Genomic DNA, 16,922 nt, shown 5'->3' with positions numbered 1-16,922 from the left:
CCTTCCCCTTTTAAGAAGGCGTTGCTGGTGAAGGTAGATCGTGAAGGACCGTGTCGCCTAGAGTGCGCTGCGTCTAAGTTCACACTGGATCGGTCCCCACATTGTCAGAATTAAGATTAGCACTTCCCAGGATTTTGGGCCACAGCAGTTCTGATTCAAATTTAGCCACGATTTTTCAATTCATAAGAAAACTTTTCCTACATTTCTAATTTTGGCAACTGAAATAAACTGTATTTTAAAATATCTAATGATTTTGCTATCTTTTTTGTTCCAAATTGGTTTGATGAACAGAGCCCTGTGCTCTTGACACATAAGGGCGGCAATAGTCGCCTTTGCCGCAAAGCCCTAAAAGTTCCTGTTCGGGCTGGGGGCCCACCAGGGAGAAGAACGGGCCCTCCACACAGCCTGCGACAGGGAACAGGTGTGCGCACTAGGTGGTGTGGAGGCGGGCGCTGAGATCTAGGTACAGCATTTTTTTTTTCTTAAACTGATTGATAACAGTGATTAAGGAATTTCGTTACTGAGATTTCACAGCTGACTGAAAACTCATTTGCACTTCACTTCAACAAATAATTCTAGCTTCGCCGCTGTGCCTGCTGAAGCCAGTCTGCAAAGGACCAAGGAAAGGCTCCACCCTCGGGTCAGGCTTGACCAGAGAGCGTTCTGCCCTGGAGAGAGGGCGTGGGCTTCTCTCTGCTTGCCCGGCGTGCTTGCCCTGCATTCCTGCGCGCCTGGGTGTTTTATTGAGATGTGAAGAAATGTTTGGATTAATCATGAGTTAGAAAATGTGCACACGCAGTTCAGAGAATAACAGGTCTCTGGGTTAAGGTGCTGTTTACCCTAGGTGATGGCTGTTATTGAAATATCTGAGCAGAGTCGGATTGCTTGCAAATTGCTATGTAGGAGGTTAAAATAATCAGAACAGTGGTAATCTCCATCCTGCTCATCCGATTTAAATTAAGGAGAATTGGTCATTGGTCCACTGAGGTTCAATTTAAACAAAGTTTCTGTAAAATGAGTCCGTACAACCCCTCATCTTTTGTAAAATTAAAAAATTGTCTCTTACCCGCAAGAGTGCTTCAGTACTTTTATTCTGTTGAGGAAATCTTTATTCTCAGATTTTTCACTATTCATAACTAAGAATTAGTGTTTCAAAATAAAGTTGATACCAATCAAGTAGAAGTATTGTACCATGTGACCACAGAGTAGTTGCAAGTCAAGCTACTGTCCTCGGTGGATTATTGCAGATAGCATCATAACAAGACGTAATCTTCTGCCGGTTGGGACCTAAGCACATTGAGTATTTTTATTTTCTCTGGAAAGAGTCCACTTTCATTCAAGATGACCAGACCAGAGTGGCCTGTGTTGAGCCAGGGCCCAGCAGGATAAACTTTGGTGTGAGATCACAGGTATAGTTGCGGGGAGTAGGGCTCCCAGCTGCGCTCACTGAGAAGGGCAGCATTCACAGCCACTGAGACAGCACAGGATGGAGACTTCTGCTGTTTGGGCTGGGATTTGATCAGCTTTTCCTAAATATGGTATATCCTGTATATCAGCTTGTAGTAAATACTGTATAGATTATTATATCCTATTTTCTTTGCTCTCTAGTGGGGTTTTATCCGTTTAGCAAGTTAAACTCTATTTCGTGTAAATTATAAGATTTAATAATTTTATTAGTAAGTAATTGATGGAAACTTGGAAAACCGTTTCTAAGCTCTCTTTTTCTATAGGTTCTTCTTTTATAATTTGGTGTCTGTTGAGGAAAATCATATAGTGGATGATTATCGATAGAGGGCATATTTGAGGTCCCCAATTGGGATAGAAAGTCAGGGAAAGGTGTTTTGATTTCTGTCCTTTTGTTCCTGACCCTAGGTTGAACAATGGTCAATTTTCATGCCCAGTAACAATTTACAATGACTAGTATGCAAATATCACTGGTAGCCCCAGTGGTCCTAGCCTGAGTCATTGACCTATGATCAATATGTAAAATTATTTCCAGATCTAAAACTTATGCAAAGTAAAAACTTTCTTCTAGCACTTTATAAAATCTTCTTAATACTTAAAAAAGTCTTACTATGGAAAGTTTTAAATATTTTAATTGCTTTTTAAAAGAATACTTTATATCTAAGAGTCTCTTAGATTGGAGTTTGGCGGCCACCCTTTTATGAAGAAACTCAAATATTTATAGGTCATTTGCTTGACTTTGGAATATGAGAGACTCAGACTTATATGAGGGCTCATGTGCTAGCCATGATTTGGAGTTCAAGACACTTTGTCATTAGGCAGTAAAATGGAATATGATATCGACATCCTGGTCAGACTTGTTCTATATTCTTCATGGCAAAGAGGAGGGAGTGGGTGAGCCAAGATGAGAGACTGAAGATAGGAGTAAGGCTTCTATCTGAGTTGTTCATGTGTGTGTGTGTGGGTATGGGTGTGGTATGGAACCTCGGGGTGTTCTATCAGATCTTTTCTTTTTTAGAAACAGGGTCTCACTAAGTTGTGGAGGGCCTAAGTTCCTGAGGCTGGCCGTAAACCTGCAATCTCCTGTCTCAATCTCCAAAGTATGGGGATTACAAGTGTAAACCACCACGCCCAGCTCATTTATATATTTTTTATTGTTATGACATGGAAATTCACTGTACCTAACTGTGACCAGGCACTGTGATTTTATCAGAAATCTGACCGAATCTGTGGTGTTTTCTGTAGTTTAGCAAAGACACTGAAAAGGGCTGCCTCACCCTGACCGGGCGGGGAGCAGCTGCTCACCCACAGCCAGGGAGCCAGAGGGAAGAGCTCTGTTCTCAGCTCACCAGACTCTTCTGAGTGCTGTGGCTCTCTACCCATGTTTACAGGCTGACTCTACCTTCCCCTGAGCAGGGTGTTTGCATAGATAGCAGCTCTCAGCTGAGGTATTTGCTTGTGTGCCTGTTGTAATCCTGCTTAGTTGAGAGAGTTCCAAGTAGAAAGTATCTGCTGATCGGATTTATGTATGACATTGCATGTGTCAGATACTGTTCTAAACTGACTTCAACAAAAACAACTCTCCTCATCCATGTAACTTCAAGTCTGGGCTCCTCTAAGTTCTGCATGGCCCAAACACTCAGGTTCTCTCTCACTTCTGCCTGGCTGTGCTCTCAGAGTCCCCTGTGGAGACTTACCTGCTGCAAGCCCAGGAGTGCCTGGAGCAGTCCTGGCAGTGCCCACACAGCCCTTGGTTTGAGGCTGGTGCTGGACCAACTGTGGCTGGAAGCTCTGCTCTGGCCCAAAACAGCCTTGCCTCAATATTGCAGACTCGGTCACCCGCTCCAGGTGACTTGCAGACAAAAGAAATGACATCAGAAAAGCCGGAAAGAACATGAATAAAAAACACAAAACAAAGAATTTCAAAATAAAAATGTCTCCCTGCTATGCCTCTCTAGACCCCTGACAGCAGGAGACGTTCTGATGGGATACCAGGGTTCTAGATATGGTGAGTGTTTCTGGAAAGTATTCTGACAATATCATAAAAAACTTAAAAATCATGGGTGTTTTTGTTTAATGATTCTAACTTATTCCGTGTCATAAAGGAAATGATAAGACAAAGCATGGATTAGGAGAAATAGTAAAAATATATGTGAAGTCGGGCATGGTAGCACATGCTTGTAATTCCAGTTCGTGGGAGGCTGAGACAGGAGGATCACGGATTCGCAGCCAGCCTCAGGTACTTAGTGAGGTCTTCTGCAACTTAGTGACACCCTATTTCAAAATAAAACATAACATAGGGCTGGGATGTTGCACAGAGGTAGAATGTCCCTGGGTTCAATACTAGTACTGCAAAATTTAATAATAATAATAATAATAATAATAATAATAAAAAATAAAGAGGAACATAAATCCATGGTATGTAAAGATCTTTTACAACTAAACAAATGGAAAATACTGCACATTTTTAAATGTACAAAAGATTTGAACAGACACCACAAAATTCAGAAATAAGTACAAGAAAAAGTATTAAACAGCATCAGTTATATGGGAAAGGAAAACTGAATCCACTGGGAAATGCCATTTTAATAACTAGCACTCACCAGACTTGTTGGCAGGGGGCATGGGGCGTGGGGTGGCTGGAGTTCTGTGGAATTTTTGTGTGCATATAAAATGGTTTCACTTCAGAAAACCCTGGCAGCTTCTCATGTAGTTAAACATGTACTTGCCATGTGAACCAGCAATTCTTGTCTTAGGTATTACTCCAAGAGAAATAAAACAGATACAGAAAAGACTCTCATGGGGATAGTTATAGCCATTTTATTTAGAATAGTGCAAAAGTGGGAAGCTACTGAGTTGTCCAGAGCAGGTGACTAGAAGCATGGCGCTAGGTGTCTCCACATGTTAGGTTCTTCCACAGTGAGGAGGGTGGGTTTCCCGTCCATGGGACGACACGGCAAGTCCACGGATGGTATGATGAATGACATCTGCTAGCTAGAAGAGGGAACATGCTGTTTATTATTATAGGGGTTTGTTGGTACTGAGGATTGAACCCAGGGACATTTTACCACTAAGCTATACTCCCATCCTTTTTTATTTCAAAATAGGGTCTCACTATGTTACTGAGACTGACCTTGAACTTGGGATCCTCCTGTCTCAGTTGCCCAAATAATGGGTTTAAAGGTGTGTGCCACCACACCCTGCTCTGTTTACTTTCATTTTTTAAAATTCTACAACAGCTAAATCTAATGTATAGTGATATAAGTCAATGCCATGCCTGCCTGTCACTGAGGTGGATTCAGGGAAGGAATGGCTGGAGGGCTGGGTCTGTGGTCCATGCTGACTGAGCCACACCTGCAAAATTAGTGCTTCATTTTGTAAATTATATCCCAGAATTGACTGGAAAAGCTCATACCAAGAGCCAATGTTTTAGCTGCTGTGAAATGAAAGTGAATGAAAACACAAACTGCTGAAGCATACCGATGGTGTGACGCCAAAGGGAGGGATGCACACACAACCACCAAGAAAGCGCATCCCTCTCCAGATTCACACAACGGGAAGATTGTGGGCTCCACCTTCACAGGCTCAGGCCTTGATGATGCCCCTGTGTTGGGCCTCAAGGGACCAAACCAACTTCTTAACGAAGCTCCAATATGACCCTAACTTGGTTTCCACTCTAAGTTGCATATTTCAAGTATACTAGGCACCAAAACACATTGCATTATTTGACTGGGAACACCTACATTTTGCTGATAAAAGCGCTCTTTCCCCGTGCTCTTTGATCATGGGGCATGGTGACTCAAGCCTCCTGTGGCCTGCTTCCAACTTTGGTCTTGCAAGTCACTCAATAGAGCAGTGTGTAGGAACGCTTCCACCCTTTCCATAGAAGCCTGGCGTCCATGTGTGCATCTGTGATCATAGATGACAGACGAGGGTACCCAGCACAGTACTCATTGGGCCTTGGTGACCATGTGTCCACCTGCGATCATAGATGACAGATGAGGGTACCCAGCACAGTACTCGCTGGGCCTTGGCAACCCTGTGTGCACCTGCGATCATAGATGACAGACGAGGGTACCCAGCACAGTGCTCGCTGGGCCTTGGTGACCATGTGTCCACCTGCGATCATAGATGACAGACGAGGGTACCCAGCACAGTACTCGCTGGGCCTTGGCGACCATGTGTCCACCTGCGATCATAGATGACAGACGAGGGTACCCAGCACAGTACTCATTGGGCCTTGGTGACCATGTGTCCACCTGCGATCATAGATGACAGACGAGGGTACCCAGCACAGTACTCGCTAGGCCTTGGTGACCATGTGTCCACCTGCGATCATAGATGACAGACGAGGGTACCCAGCACAGTGCTCGCTGGGCCTTGGCAACCCTGTGTGCACGAGGGTACCCAGCACAGAACTCACTGGGCCTCACATCAGAGCCCTGGACTCCTTGGCTCTCCAGCTCTCTCATCAGTGACAAGAGAACAGTCTACCTTCAACACACTTCAGAGCTTGTGTACTGTGTCTGTGTGCCGTTCTTACAGAGAGACGCTCAGGAGTTCATGCTTGCTCAGGCTGGAAGTACAACGTGCTTGCAGAGGCTAGCTCCAGTACTGGTAGTGACATTTAATCCCAAGTGTCTCAGAACATTACCTAGGGAAAAGTTTGCAAGAAGCCAGTTCAGACTCTCTAAGAATAGTCAAGCATATTGAATTTATATTACATATCACCAGCTGTTGAAAAGTGCATCTTTTGCTACTGTTTAAAATGTTAACCCTTTTAATTATGAGAAGTAGTTACATAATGGGGCATTGCACCAGATTTTGTTTGAGATTCCTAGGAAGGATCTATGGTTTTATAATTTCTGAGGTTTTGAGAGCTTAGTCTGATTAGATTTGGCATTTTAGGAGAATAGAGAGGACATAGTAATTGAGGATGTCTAACTCATTTCCTTGTCTAGTGGGCTGTAATTTGTCAATGCTTAACTGGGGACAAGGAAAACAAAAGTGCAGTAAGTTCTCAATTTCTATTTTGTGGATTCTTTTATTAAAATATCTTTTTGCTGAATCTTTCAGTGAATAACCCTATACCTTCCAATCTGAAATCTGAAGCAAAAAAGGCTGCTAGGATATTAAGAGAATTCACAGAAATAACTTCAAGAAATGGACCTGATAAGATCATTCCTGGTAGGTAATTGCAAAATGTGTTTGTTTCTGACTTACCTTTTGCATTCCTCAGTATTTTTCATTAGGTAGCTGATCCTGTGAACACCAGAAAGTACCCAGGCCCCCTTCTTGCTCGGGGAAGACCCGGGGGTGTTCTTTCCATGTGCTCCCCATGTCTGCTCACAGGCGGCTGCAGACGTGAGCCAGGGTGGAGGTGCGGGTCCCTGAGCTGCAGGTGCCTACCCCCCACCCCCGCTCCACCCAGCTTCCCTCAGACACTCCTGCTTTTCTTTCTCTCTAGAACTTCCAAAGCAGCCTTGCAGACTCACTAGCTAACTGCACAAATAAGTTTTAATTTTGTGCTTTTATTCCTCAACATAAGATATTCAAATGCTATAGTGGTTTAAAGAGATATTAATAATTCCCAGCACAGCTGTGCATCAGCACCCTTTGATCATTAAATATAGGCCCTAAATCCTGTTCTACCCACTGGATGGGACACAGAGCACTGAGGCAGGGATGTGTCTCTCTTCCTGTGACTGTTCTGTAGTCAGGCCACATTTGGGATTGCCACCTCCAGCCATTTTCAAAAGGTGTTTCATGTAATACTCATCTTGAACAAAGGAAGTTCACATGCAGATTAGCTTGGGAAATGCTGCAGACCAATTTCCCTCTTAATTACTCACAGTACATGAATCTGTCCCACATTAAAGAAACCAGTTTAATTTTTCTAAGCCAGACTTTCCAAAGTTATTTCCCAGAGATTTAAATGAGCTTTAATTTTTGTTGATAAAATAATACTAATAATAGCATCAATTTTGGAGCTAGGCATTGGGCACACTCCTATAATCCCAATTTTTGGGAAGCTGAGACCGGATCGCAGGTTCTACGCCAGCCTCAGCAACATAGTGAGATTCTCAGCCACCTAGTGAGACCTTGTTTTCAAACAAAAAATAAAATGGGCTGGGGGTATAGCTCAGAGGTAGAATACCCCTGGGTTTAGCCCCTAGCCCCCCACCACCACATACACACAAAACCACAGTTTCCTATGCTCTGACACAGTATTTGAGTATTAACTATTTTGGATTTTGAAATAACATAATCATAGTAGAAGCTCCATGTTTTCCAGGGGCATCCACATGACCTTTCTTGTGTTCCAGAGGACAGTGTCTGACTGCACAGACTTTGCCCTCTGTGACACTGCAGTGAGCCTCCAGTGTGGTCCCTGTGCCCCCAGCTAGGTCAAGAGGAGTGCTGCTGATAAAGCCACGGCGCAGTTCTGTTCTTGGTGGGTGCATCAGGGTACTTTCAGAAATGTGAATAGACCAGTATTTTGGAAATTGAATGATATTTTCAGTATATTAAAAAATTTCAAAGTAGATAAATCACTTAATTTGTATTCCAGAATTCCCACTTTTCTATTAATAAAAGGTGAACTTAGCTGTCTGGCTTTAAGATCAAAGTTCTGCTGTGAGCAGTGTTTTCACTTGGTTTTCCTGTCTGCTTTCCCACAGCCCATGTCATTGCGAAGGCAAAAGGCCTGGCCATCCTCTCTGTGATCAAAGCCGGGTTCCTGGTGACAGCCAGAGGAGGCAGTGGCATCGTCCTGGCGCGCCTTGCGGATGGAAGTGAGTTGACCCTCCTGCAGAACCTTCTCTCCTGCTTCCATCGTGAATGCTTCTGTAGGAAGCATGGCAGGAGGTTGGTGCACTACCAGCTGCTTGGCTGGATGTGCATAGCCTTAGTGTCAGGAAAAGGCAGGAAGGGGTCTGTTCCCCCTACATGGTGGACAGGACAAGACTCCAGGACGTATCTGACTTGTGTGCATCCGTTAGTCTCCATGATACTATTTAAACATGGCAGTATATGCATCTTTGTCATTAGATGTGAACTCTATTACTCACTCTTGTAAAAGAGCAGTTTTCTTCTGTTTATGGAAGTTGGTACTAAAATATGGGCCATCAGCAGGTCCCTCTGTTTCCGTGGGAGATCATGATACATTCAATGATATCCCCAGGCAGAATCCTACCAAAAGCAGCACTAATTTCTGGGGTGAAATCTATTACTTTATTTTTTAGAGACAAAGTAGAAATATATTTGTCACAAATCCCCCAAAACAGTACTTATACTAATGTTTCAGTCATCCGATGGTGTCAGAACCAACTAAAATGCTCTCTTCCATCATCTAAGGGCATCATTCTATTTATAACACCATTCTATTTTTGAAACACTAATAACTTACAGTTAGAGACAATAAATACAGGTGTGGAGAGAACACACATCCTTTAAATATCAGCCAGTCTGATTCAATGATTCCTTCCCTGGGGTCCCCACAGCGAACAAGAATCTCCCAGAAGCTGTGCTGTGCTTTCTTAGCTCCGTGTGCGGCTGGGGTTTTGGGCAAATCCCTAGGTTGTGCCCATCGCTCACTTTCCCTCTGTAGGCCTCTCACACAGATTTCAAAGAACATAACATGTAGGTTAAAACAATTCAGTTAACTACAAAGTTTTCTGCCACAAATTTTAAAAATAATAAAGTGAAGCCGGGTGGGGTGATACAGTATTTGGGAGGCTGAGACAAGAGGATTGCAGGTTTGCAGCCAGGTCAGCAATGTAGTGAGACCCTCTGCAACTTAGTGAGACTTTAAATAAAGAATAAAAATAGGGCTGGAAGTATAGCTTGGAGGTAGAATGCCCCTGGGTTCCATCCCCAGTACTGCAAAAATAAAAAAAAATGATAATAAAATGAAACATTTAAAACTTGGAAAAATAATGCTCTACTCGAGCTTTGCTCAGATGTTCATGCGCAGACATATCAGTGTGAAACTCAGCTATGCCAGGCGCTCCAAGGCTGCAGGGCCAGCCCTGGCCACCCAAGGATGGTGCTGCTGAGCTAAGCAGGACCTACCCATACGGAGCCTGAGGCCTTCTTAGCACCAGAAAACTTTCTACTGGTTTCAAAATCTAAATTTCTCTTAAAAAAAAAAAGTCTAAATCTCTCTCCTCGTTCTCCTGAGCAGCGGCAACACACCCAGCTGAGAGTAATTTAAAGGCTATTGAAATAAGGCAAAGCAAGCTTCCTTCCAGACAGTCCTGTGAATCAGGATGGTTCCCAACATAGGAAATGAGAAGCAGCTTTGGCTATCAGACACTGATTTTTGTAATGAACCTCCAAGCCCAGCAGTAGTCCTAGTATGTCAGGCAATACCTCTTGTCCAGAATGCAGCAGGCAGGGAAGAAAGAGCATTTGGAAGGCTTTATTCTGACCCCCACACACCAAGTTAAAAATAGTTTTTTCCCAGATTTGTTTAACATAACTGTTTTTTATATCAGGAAAAAATAAGTACACAGTAATCCTAAAGTATGCCATATTACAGTAAATGGAAGTATTGTACTGCTTCCAAATGTAAAGAAATTTATCTTATTAGAATTCTAATGATCTTGAATTTATTGCCTGTTTCTTGTGCTTCTGCCAGGCACAAGAGGGACCTAGACAGCTTTTGCCTTCAGGAATTTATACTGGAAACAATTTAGTATTTGGATTGTAAAATACTTTTACAAGCACAGGAATGATTGTAAAAGAGGAGAGTTCTTCTGATCACTTATCTCTATGATAAAATTGTAGCCAAGGACTAGAGCTGCAGCTAAATTATTAAAATATAGATAGTTGAAATTATCAAAATGTATGTTCAGTGAGTGGAACACACAGTTTGTTGTTACAGGTGTTGGGGGGCCGAGGTGACATGAGTTTGTGATCTGACTCACATGATAGTTAATACCTCTCAAACATCTTCATCTTCTAAAAGATTGTACTTTTTAAAGCATTTTAAAATGAGAAAATTAGTATTCTTATTATAAGAGGAAACATTTTTCTTTTACATATTCATATATGAATGGCTTTTAATGTTAAAATATGTTTTTTTGTTTTTGTTCTATCAGAATGGTCTGCCCCTTCAGCCATTGGAATAGCTGGGCTTGGTGGGGGATTTGAAATAGGAATTGAGGTAAGTACATTATATATATGCAAACTTGCCAGGTTCCTAATGGTACCTGTGTCTCAGCACATAGAAACAAAGAGGTCTCCTAGAGTGGCTAATTGTGCCTGTAGCACCAGTAGACATTGCTCCCTCCTGCTGGCTTGCTTGCTGTGCTGGGGCTCTAACCCAGCCCATGTCCATGCTGAGCACACCCAGTCACCTCTTCTCTGCCCGATGAAGCTATATAATAGTTCCCATTTTCTCCTTTCCTTTCATTGAAAGGAGGGTCTGATAAACATTACTTGGCAGTTTCTGGGTTGTGGAGTCATGTACTCTATCGGTAGGCTGCTGAGAGCTGGAGTGTGGTCCTGAGGAAAGCCAGCTCCACACAGCCATAGCCACTTGTGGCCCAGTGCAGATCTATGGCACCTGGTGTTCCAGTCCCTCCACATTCTTTCAATGACAATGCATTTCACAGTATTTCTATTTAGAACTTTGTTTTTAATGACTATGGCTGATATCATGGGCTGGAAGTTAACGCATGAGGTCTAATTCCCCTAGACCTGTGTACAGACATCCACTCCAGGGGATCTTCTCATCTTCTCTCATCCACGCTGCCAGTTTTTCATCTGCTGCCCTGTCACTAAGTGATTGGTACATCAAATCTCCCAATGTGCTCAAATCACTTTCTTATCAAATTCCCATCCATTTCTTCTGGAGTCATCCTTTTGAGAATTTACTCTGTTGCCGTAGTTTCATATTGCCCAAGCCTCCCGAGGAGGAAGTATTTCTGCTCACTCTTCTTCCTTCCTCTGATCATTTGCAATCATGCTGCATAAATCTGTGGTTATACATACAGGGAATATTTTAGTTCTGATTATCAGAGCTGTATTTTATATTATATGCAACCAAATCAAAGCCTGCAGAAACTGCTCCCTTTTGTAGGAGGTGTATCTGTTGATATGCCTTTGTTGAGACCCGTGTGGGATCAGGCCTTAGACCTATAGTTCAGCACATCAGAACCCCTTTCCTGCCGGGCTTGGTGGTGCACGCTTGTAATCCTTGTGCTTGGGAGGTGGAGACAGGAGAATCGCACAGGTTCAAAGCCAGCCATGCTGGCTGAAGAGACCCTGTTTCCAAATAAAAAAGTATAAAATAGGTCTGGGAGTGTAGCCCGGAGGTAGAAGGGCTTCCAGGAACCCCAGTACCACCAAAAATAAAAAAGAACCCCTTTCCACAGCCCTCCAGCTCTGTGATAGGTCTGGAAAAGGGGGAATGCTTTGTATATACTGCAAGCTAGCATTTATTTAAAAAATAAATAATAATGACTGCACTAAATATCAATAGGCTAAAGGCCATAAACAAGTTTCATCATGATTCTTTGGGAATTGTAGCATTTTAGTTACAATTTAATTAGACTTAAATTTAAAATGAGTTCAAAAGCAACAAATTCCCTTGAGTTTTTTTTTTTTTTTTTTTTTTTTTTCTTTTCATTTGGGGATGTCATTGCATACCTTCATTTCCCAAAGGCGATTCTGCTGGAGGCTGATTCTGGGCTGGAAGTCTGATTTGCCTTCTCTGTGCTCTCTTGTCTCCACCGCTCCTAGGGAAGCCAGCTTCAGTCTTAACTGATGTTCCTTTGACATGGTGAGACATTCTTTATTGCTGCCTTTGAGGCGTCTCTGTGTGCTCTGGCATTTGCAGTGGGGCTGGTTGGCTCTCTTTGCTGTAACCCTGCTGGAATTCCTGAATGTCCACGAGTACCTTTCATTGCTCTTTCTCCAAAGCGTTCTCTGCTTCCTCGTCTGCATCTCTGCCACAATCATGTGTTGAACCTAATGTGGCTCAGAGTTCTCTTTGTTTCTGTGAACGTGTGGATTCTCCAACTTATTGTTTGTTTACTCGAATATACTACTGAGCCCCTTACTGAACTTTTCATGTTGGTAATGTACTTTTTAATTCCAGAATTTCTATTTGGTGTTTTTATATGGCTTTATCTCCGATCCGTGTAACAGTGAAGTACTCTGCATTTGATAAGACAGTCTCCTCATGCTGGCTTTACTTCTTCATCATTTTATCTGTAAATCTTCTAACATATTTGACTATTTTCTGTCTGCTAAATCATAAATATGGACATCTAAAGGCAGTCTCCTACTGCCCTAAAACCCTCACATCTACAGATAACATTTTAATGTGCTGGCTGGGATAAACTGGGGTGGAGACTCAGCTTTAGTAGTTAAATTTTAACTCTTTTAGACATAAAACATTGGGGAAAGTACTTAATCTTCTTGAATAAAGCCTGTGAAATTAAGCTTGAACCAAATAACTCTTCAGTTACCTTTCCCTTCTGACAGCTCTGACCTGCAGCGAGCCCCCCACTTCCTGTTGCACTGTTATTCTAGACCCCCCATCTCTTTCAGGGGTGCCTCAGAGCACCCTGAAAGAGATGGAGAGGAAAGGTGTTTGGTAGGAGGTAGATTGATAAAGGGAAGGCAATTCTGAGACACAAAGCTTTGAAAGTCAGTGGTCGGGGAGAATGATGTGAAGACTTTGTTTAAAGGCTGTTAATATTTTCTTTCTAAATGCCATTCATGGCCTGTCTTCAGTTTATACACTTGCCTTTTGTACCAAACAACTGAGTTTTCACTGGATCATCAGCTCCTATTATTGGCATTTGAATAATGAAGACAGCATTGTCCAGGGAGAGTTCGCTCTCAGCTTCCTGCAGGGGAAGGCCCCTACGCTGAGCAACAGAGACACTGCTAGGGTCAGAGCACAGTCCTCAGCCCCTGGACCGTGTGAGAGAAGACTGTTGTCTGAGGAATGGGGGCTGCTGAGAGAAGGCACCTATTTGTTTTGTGCGGTGACTAGCTATGCCACATGGGCTGGGAGGGCAGAAAGGGTTGGGACCCACATACTAAGGCTGCTCCTGGGCCTAGGAATGGCTGAAAGAATGGGAGGGGAGAGTGGCATAGCCTCTGTGGGACCACACAGGGACCCCTGCTTTACCCAGTGCCCATTGTCACAGGAGAAGCCATACTCCTGGTTGCTGGATGACAGCATCCAGTGGAGGGAGGTGTGCGGGTCCCCAGGCTGGCTTCACAGTGGCTATAGAGATGAGGAGGCTGAGAGCACATCTTCCCAGCTTTTCCTGCTGGTGTCCCTGATTTTTAATTCTTATGTTTAAGGATTTAGTTAAATGAAAACTAGCATCTTATTTGTTAATTTTTAATGTAAACTCCTTTCACTGGATTCTCTAGCCGCCTCTGACCTGCTGCAGCGTGGTGTTCTGTTGCCCAGTTCTCTTGCAGAAAATCTCTTCTCCCTACTCTGTGCAGTAGGAATAAACTAGAGCCACAGGCATTCACAGGCTCCCTGAGCTGTCTGCAGAACTGTGACCTGGTTCTCTGTCTAATTAGTGGTATCACCAAAGAACACAGGATCATCTTGCTCTTATTTCAAAGAATCCGAGCAGAGACTAGATAAAAGATTAGAAATTGATTTTTTTCTTAGTTGCCTCTTAAAGCCTCACCTTACTTAAGTGTTCTGAGATGTACCAAGCAGAAGGACAGAAGGGGAGCAGCTGCTAGGTCCTGGGCAGGAATCTGCACTTTGTAGTGTGGACATTCGGTGCTGCGCAAGGTGGGTTTGCTCACTGTGGTCCTCCTGAGATACAGGCTACATGGTCATTGGCCAGGGACTTAACTTTGCATAAGAAATGCTAAGTCATTCAGTGTCATTCAACACCATAATCCAAAGAGACTGTCCATATATAAAAGGAAAGTAGCATTTGGCAGGAGTGAGGGGAACCCTTCTGCAGGACCAGCTCTTGAACATGCCTTAAGAACCTACTTGTATCAGGATCTTCCTTAGCCCTTTCAAATATAATCCCTTTTTGGTTGATGGCATTCTGGTTTTTGCTTCTTCTTAGAGAAGCATTAAGCCACCGTGGTGGGTATCACTAATGGAAAAGGATCTACTCCTGGCATATATAGGGCTTGGGTGGCCGTGCAGCCCGTTCTTTACTGGTGGTGTGATCATGCCTGCCAGGAGTGTGTTCAGTCGCTCACCTGCCTGCCTGGTCAGGTCTGCCCTGGCTTTCAGGAGTGGCAGTCTCTGCCTGGCTGGACAGGAGCCTCACGACCTCAGGTCAGATGAGCAGGGAATGGCACGGGGAACCTCACGGCAGATGCCTGGTACTTGGTGCCCCCGGCCGTGTGGCCTGGTGCTCGGTGCCCTGGCCGTGTGGCCTAGTTACTTGTGCAATAGGCCTCCTATCACAGCAGAAAGTAATGGCTCTTACTCATTTTCATATTTGTTCTGTCTACATATAACATATTTGAGTTTAATCAACATTCATTTAAATGATATTTAGTTGTAATTGTTTTTTGTTGTTTTTGGTTTTGTTTTGTTTTGTTTTGTTTTTGGTGGTACTGGGGATCCTGGAAGCCCTTCTACCTCTGGATTACACTCCCAGACCTACCTATTTTTTTTATGTTTTTATTTGGAAACGGTCTCTTAAACCAGCGAGGCTGGCTTCGAACCTGCGCCATCCTCCTGTCTCTGCCTCCCAAGCGCAGGGATTACAAGCGTGGGCCACCACGCCCAGCTTGTAACTTTTTAAATAAATTGATTCTTACACTTCAGGTATCGGATTTGGTGATTATCCTGAATTACGACAGAGCAGTGGAAGCTTTTGCCAAGGGTGGGAACCTGACACTTGGAGGGAATTTCACCGTGGCTGTTGGGCCCTTGGGAAGGTGAGTTTTGTAAAGTGCTCTTAGAATAGATGTAGGAAAATGAAGACTTAAAGATACACATTTTTAGCATTAAGAGGAAATTTGGTTTAAAATAAGCAAACATGATTCTAGTGTCTGCCAGAAGATTTGAGGTCATCACAAATAAAATCACAAGCACAGGCTGTGTGATAAACTAGAAATCTGAAACCAGAGCATAAAGAAAAAATGCAACATTTCAGAAATATAGGCATGGTTTCTGTTGGAATTGGACATAAAATTTACCATAAGCTTTGAGGGAAGGAAGGCGAGTTAGATTAACTGATACAGGGCAACATTGCTCAAGACAGAACTTTTACTCAGACCAGATCATGAAAATCTGAAAACGGGTGGGTCTTATTGAGCAGTGTTCACAATACTGAAAGTGAATTTTTCTTCTCTCTTAATGGAACACTGTTCTCAGTTTGAGTGTTGTAGAAACACTGCATACTAACAGAAGTTACATAGTAAAATGTCTGAAAAGGCGTGAGGGTGGTGAGCACACTCCAGGTGGGAGAGCTGGGCTCCTCCAGGGCGGGCTCCGGCCACCACACCCTGACTGGAGTCCCATGTTCACCTCGACTCACTGCAGGAACTTGGAAGGAAACGTGGCCCTGAGGAGCTCTGCCGCGGTCTTCACCTACTGCAAATCCCGCGGACTCTTCGCTGGCATCTCTCTAGAGGGAAGTTGTCTAATTGAAAGGAAAGAAACTAACCGGAAGTAAGTACACACCACAGCGCCACAGTAACCTAGCAAGTGTGATGGGGTGAGGACACTTCAAGACCAACGCTCCTCAGTGTTCACAACGTGCGTCTGTATGTTCTCTTAAATATAGCAAGATATAGCTCTTAAAGGTATATTTTATACTTTAAAATACAAGATAAAAGCAATTGTACTTATAGAAAATTTAGAAAAAGTCAAAGAACAAAGCTTTCTATCCCCTTAAGACCCACATTATTTACATTTCTCTCTCTTTTTTTGTTGCCTTCCAGCATTTTCCTCAGTGTAATATTCCTTTGTTTTGCCAAACTATTGCAATCATAATTTTTGTTTAATTGCAAATACATTTTCCCCACTTAGCATTATAAGAACCATCAGCCTGCTAAGCAGGGTGGTGCACTCCTATGATCCCAGGACCTGGGAGACTGAGACAGGACTGCAGTGTCGAGACACAGCCTCCCCAGAGTTGAGTAGGCCTGCTCTGCAGAGGAGGAGAGCTTATTCAGTTTCCCTCCAGGTCACCCAGAATTCTGGTTTCCTTTAACACTGCAAGTTAAACCAGAAAACAGTAGTAGCAATGGGAGAAATGAGGCTTGGAAAGCTTCATCTTACAGAGTCAAGAGCAGTATTTTTACTTCTGGATTTATTTAAGAAATATAAGTTAAGAATGCTTTTAGAAACTTATGATTCTAGCCTTTGGCAGACTTTTCTACTTACATTCCACTAAATCTTGGGTAAACTAAGACAAATATACTTCTTAATAAATTGCAGGACTTCCAAACATATAAGGCAAATCTTTATTTTTTTTTAATTTTTATTT

General features: G+C 43.1%; 1 protein-coding gene across 1 annotated transcript in view; it reads left to right on the top strand.

Moving 5' to 3' along the window:
- Positions 1-16,922, top strand: part of SH3YL1 (SH3 and SYLF domain containing 1) — a gene marked incomplete at both ends in the record, with an annotated part of 28,198 nt that overhangs the window by 781 nt on the left and 10,495 nt on the right. The window contains 5 exons of the mRNA XM_080712066.1: positions 6,524-6,651; positions 8,145-8,258; positions 10,569-10,633; positions 15,254-15,366; positions 15,974-16,102. Of these exons, the coding sequence (XP_080568192.1) occupies positions 6,524-6,651; positions 8,145-8,258; positions 10,569-10,633; positions 15,254-15,366; positions 15,974-16,102 (549 nt within the window). The remainder of the gene's footprint in view (positions 1-6,523; positions 6,652-8,144; positions 8,259-10,568; positions 10,634-15,253; positions 15,367-15,973; positions 16,103-16,922) is intronic.

The sequence above is a fragment of the Muscardinus avellanarius genome (genome assembly GCF_963383645.1).
Source record: "Muscardinus avellanarius genome assembly, chromosome: 15".
Taxonomy (NCBI): domain Eukaryota; kingdom Metazoa; phylum Chordata; class Mammalia; order Rodentia; family Gliridae; genus Muscardinus; species Muscardinus avellanarius.
Note: the sequence above shows the minus strand (reverse complement) of the source record. Positions and strands in the feature narration are given on the sequence as shown.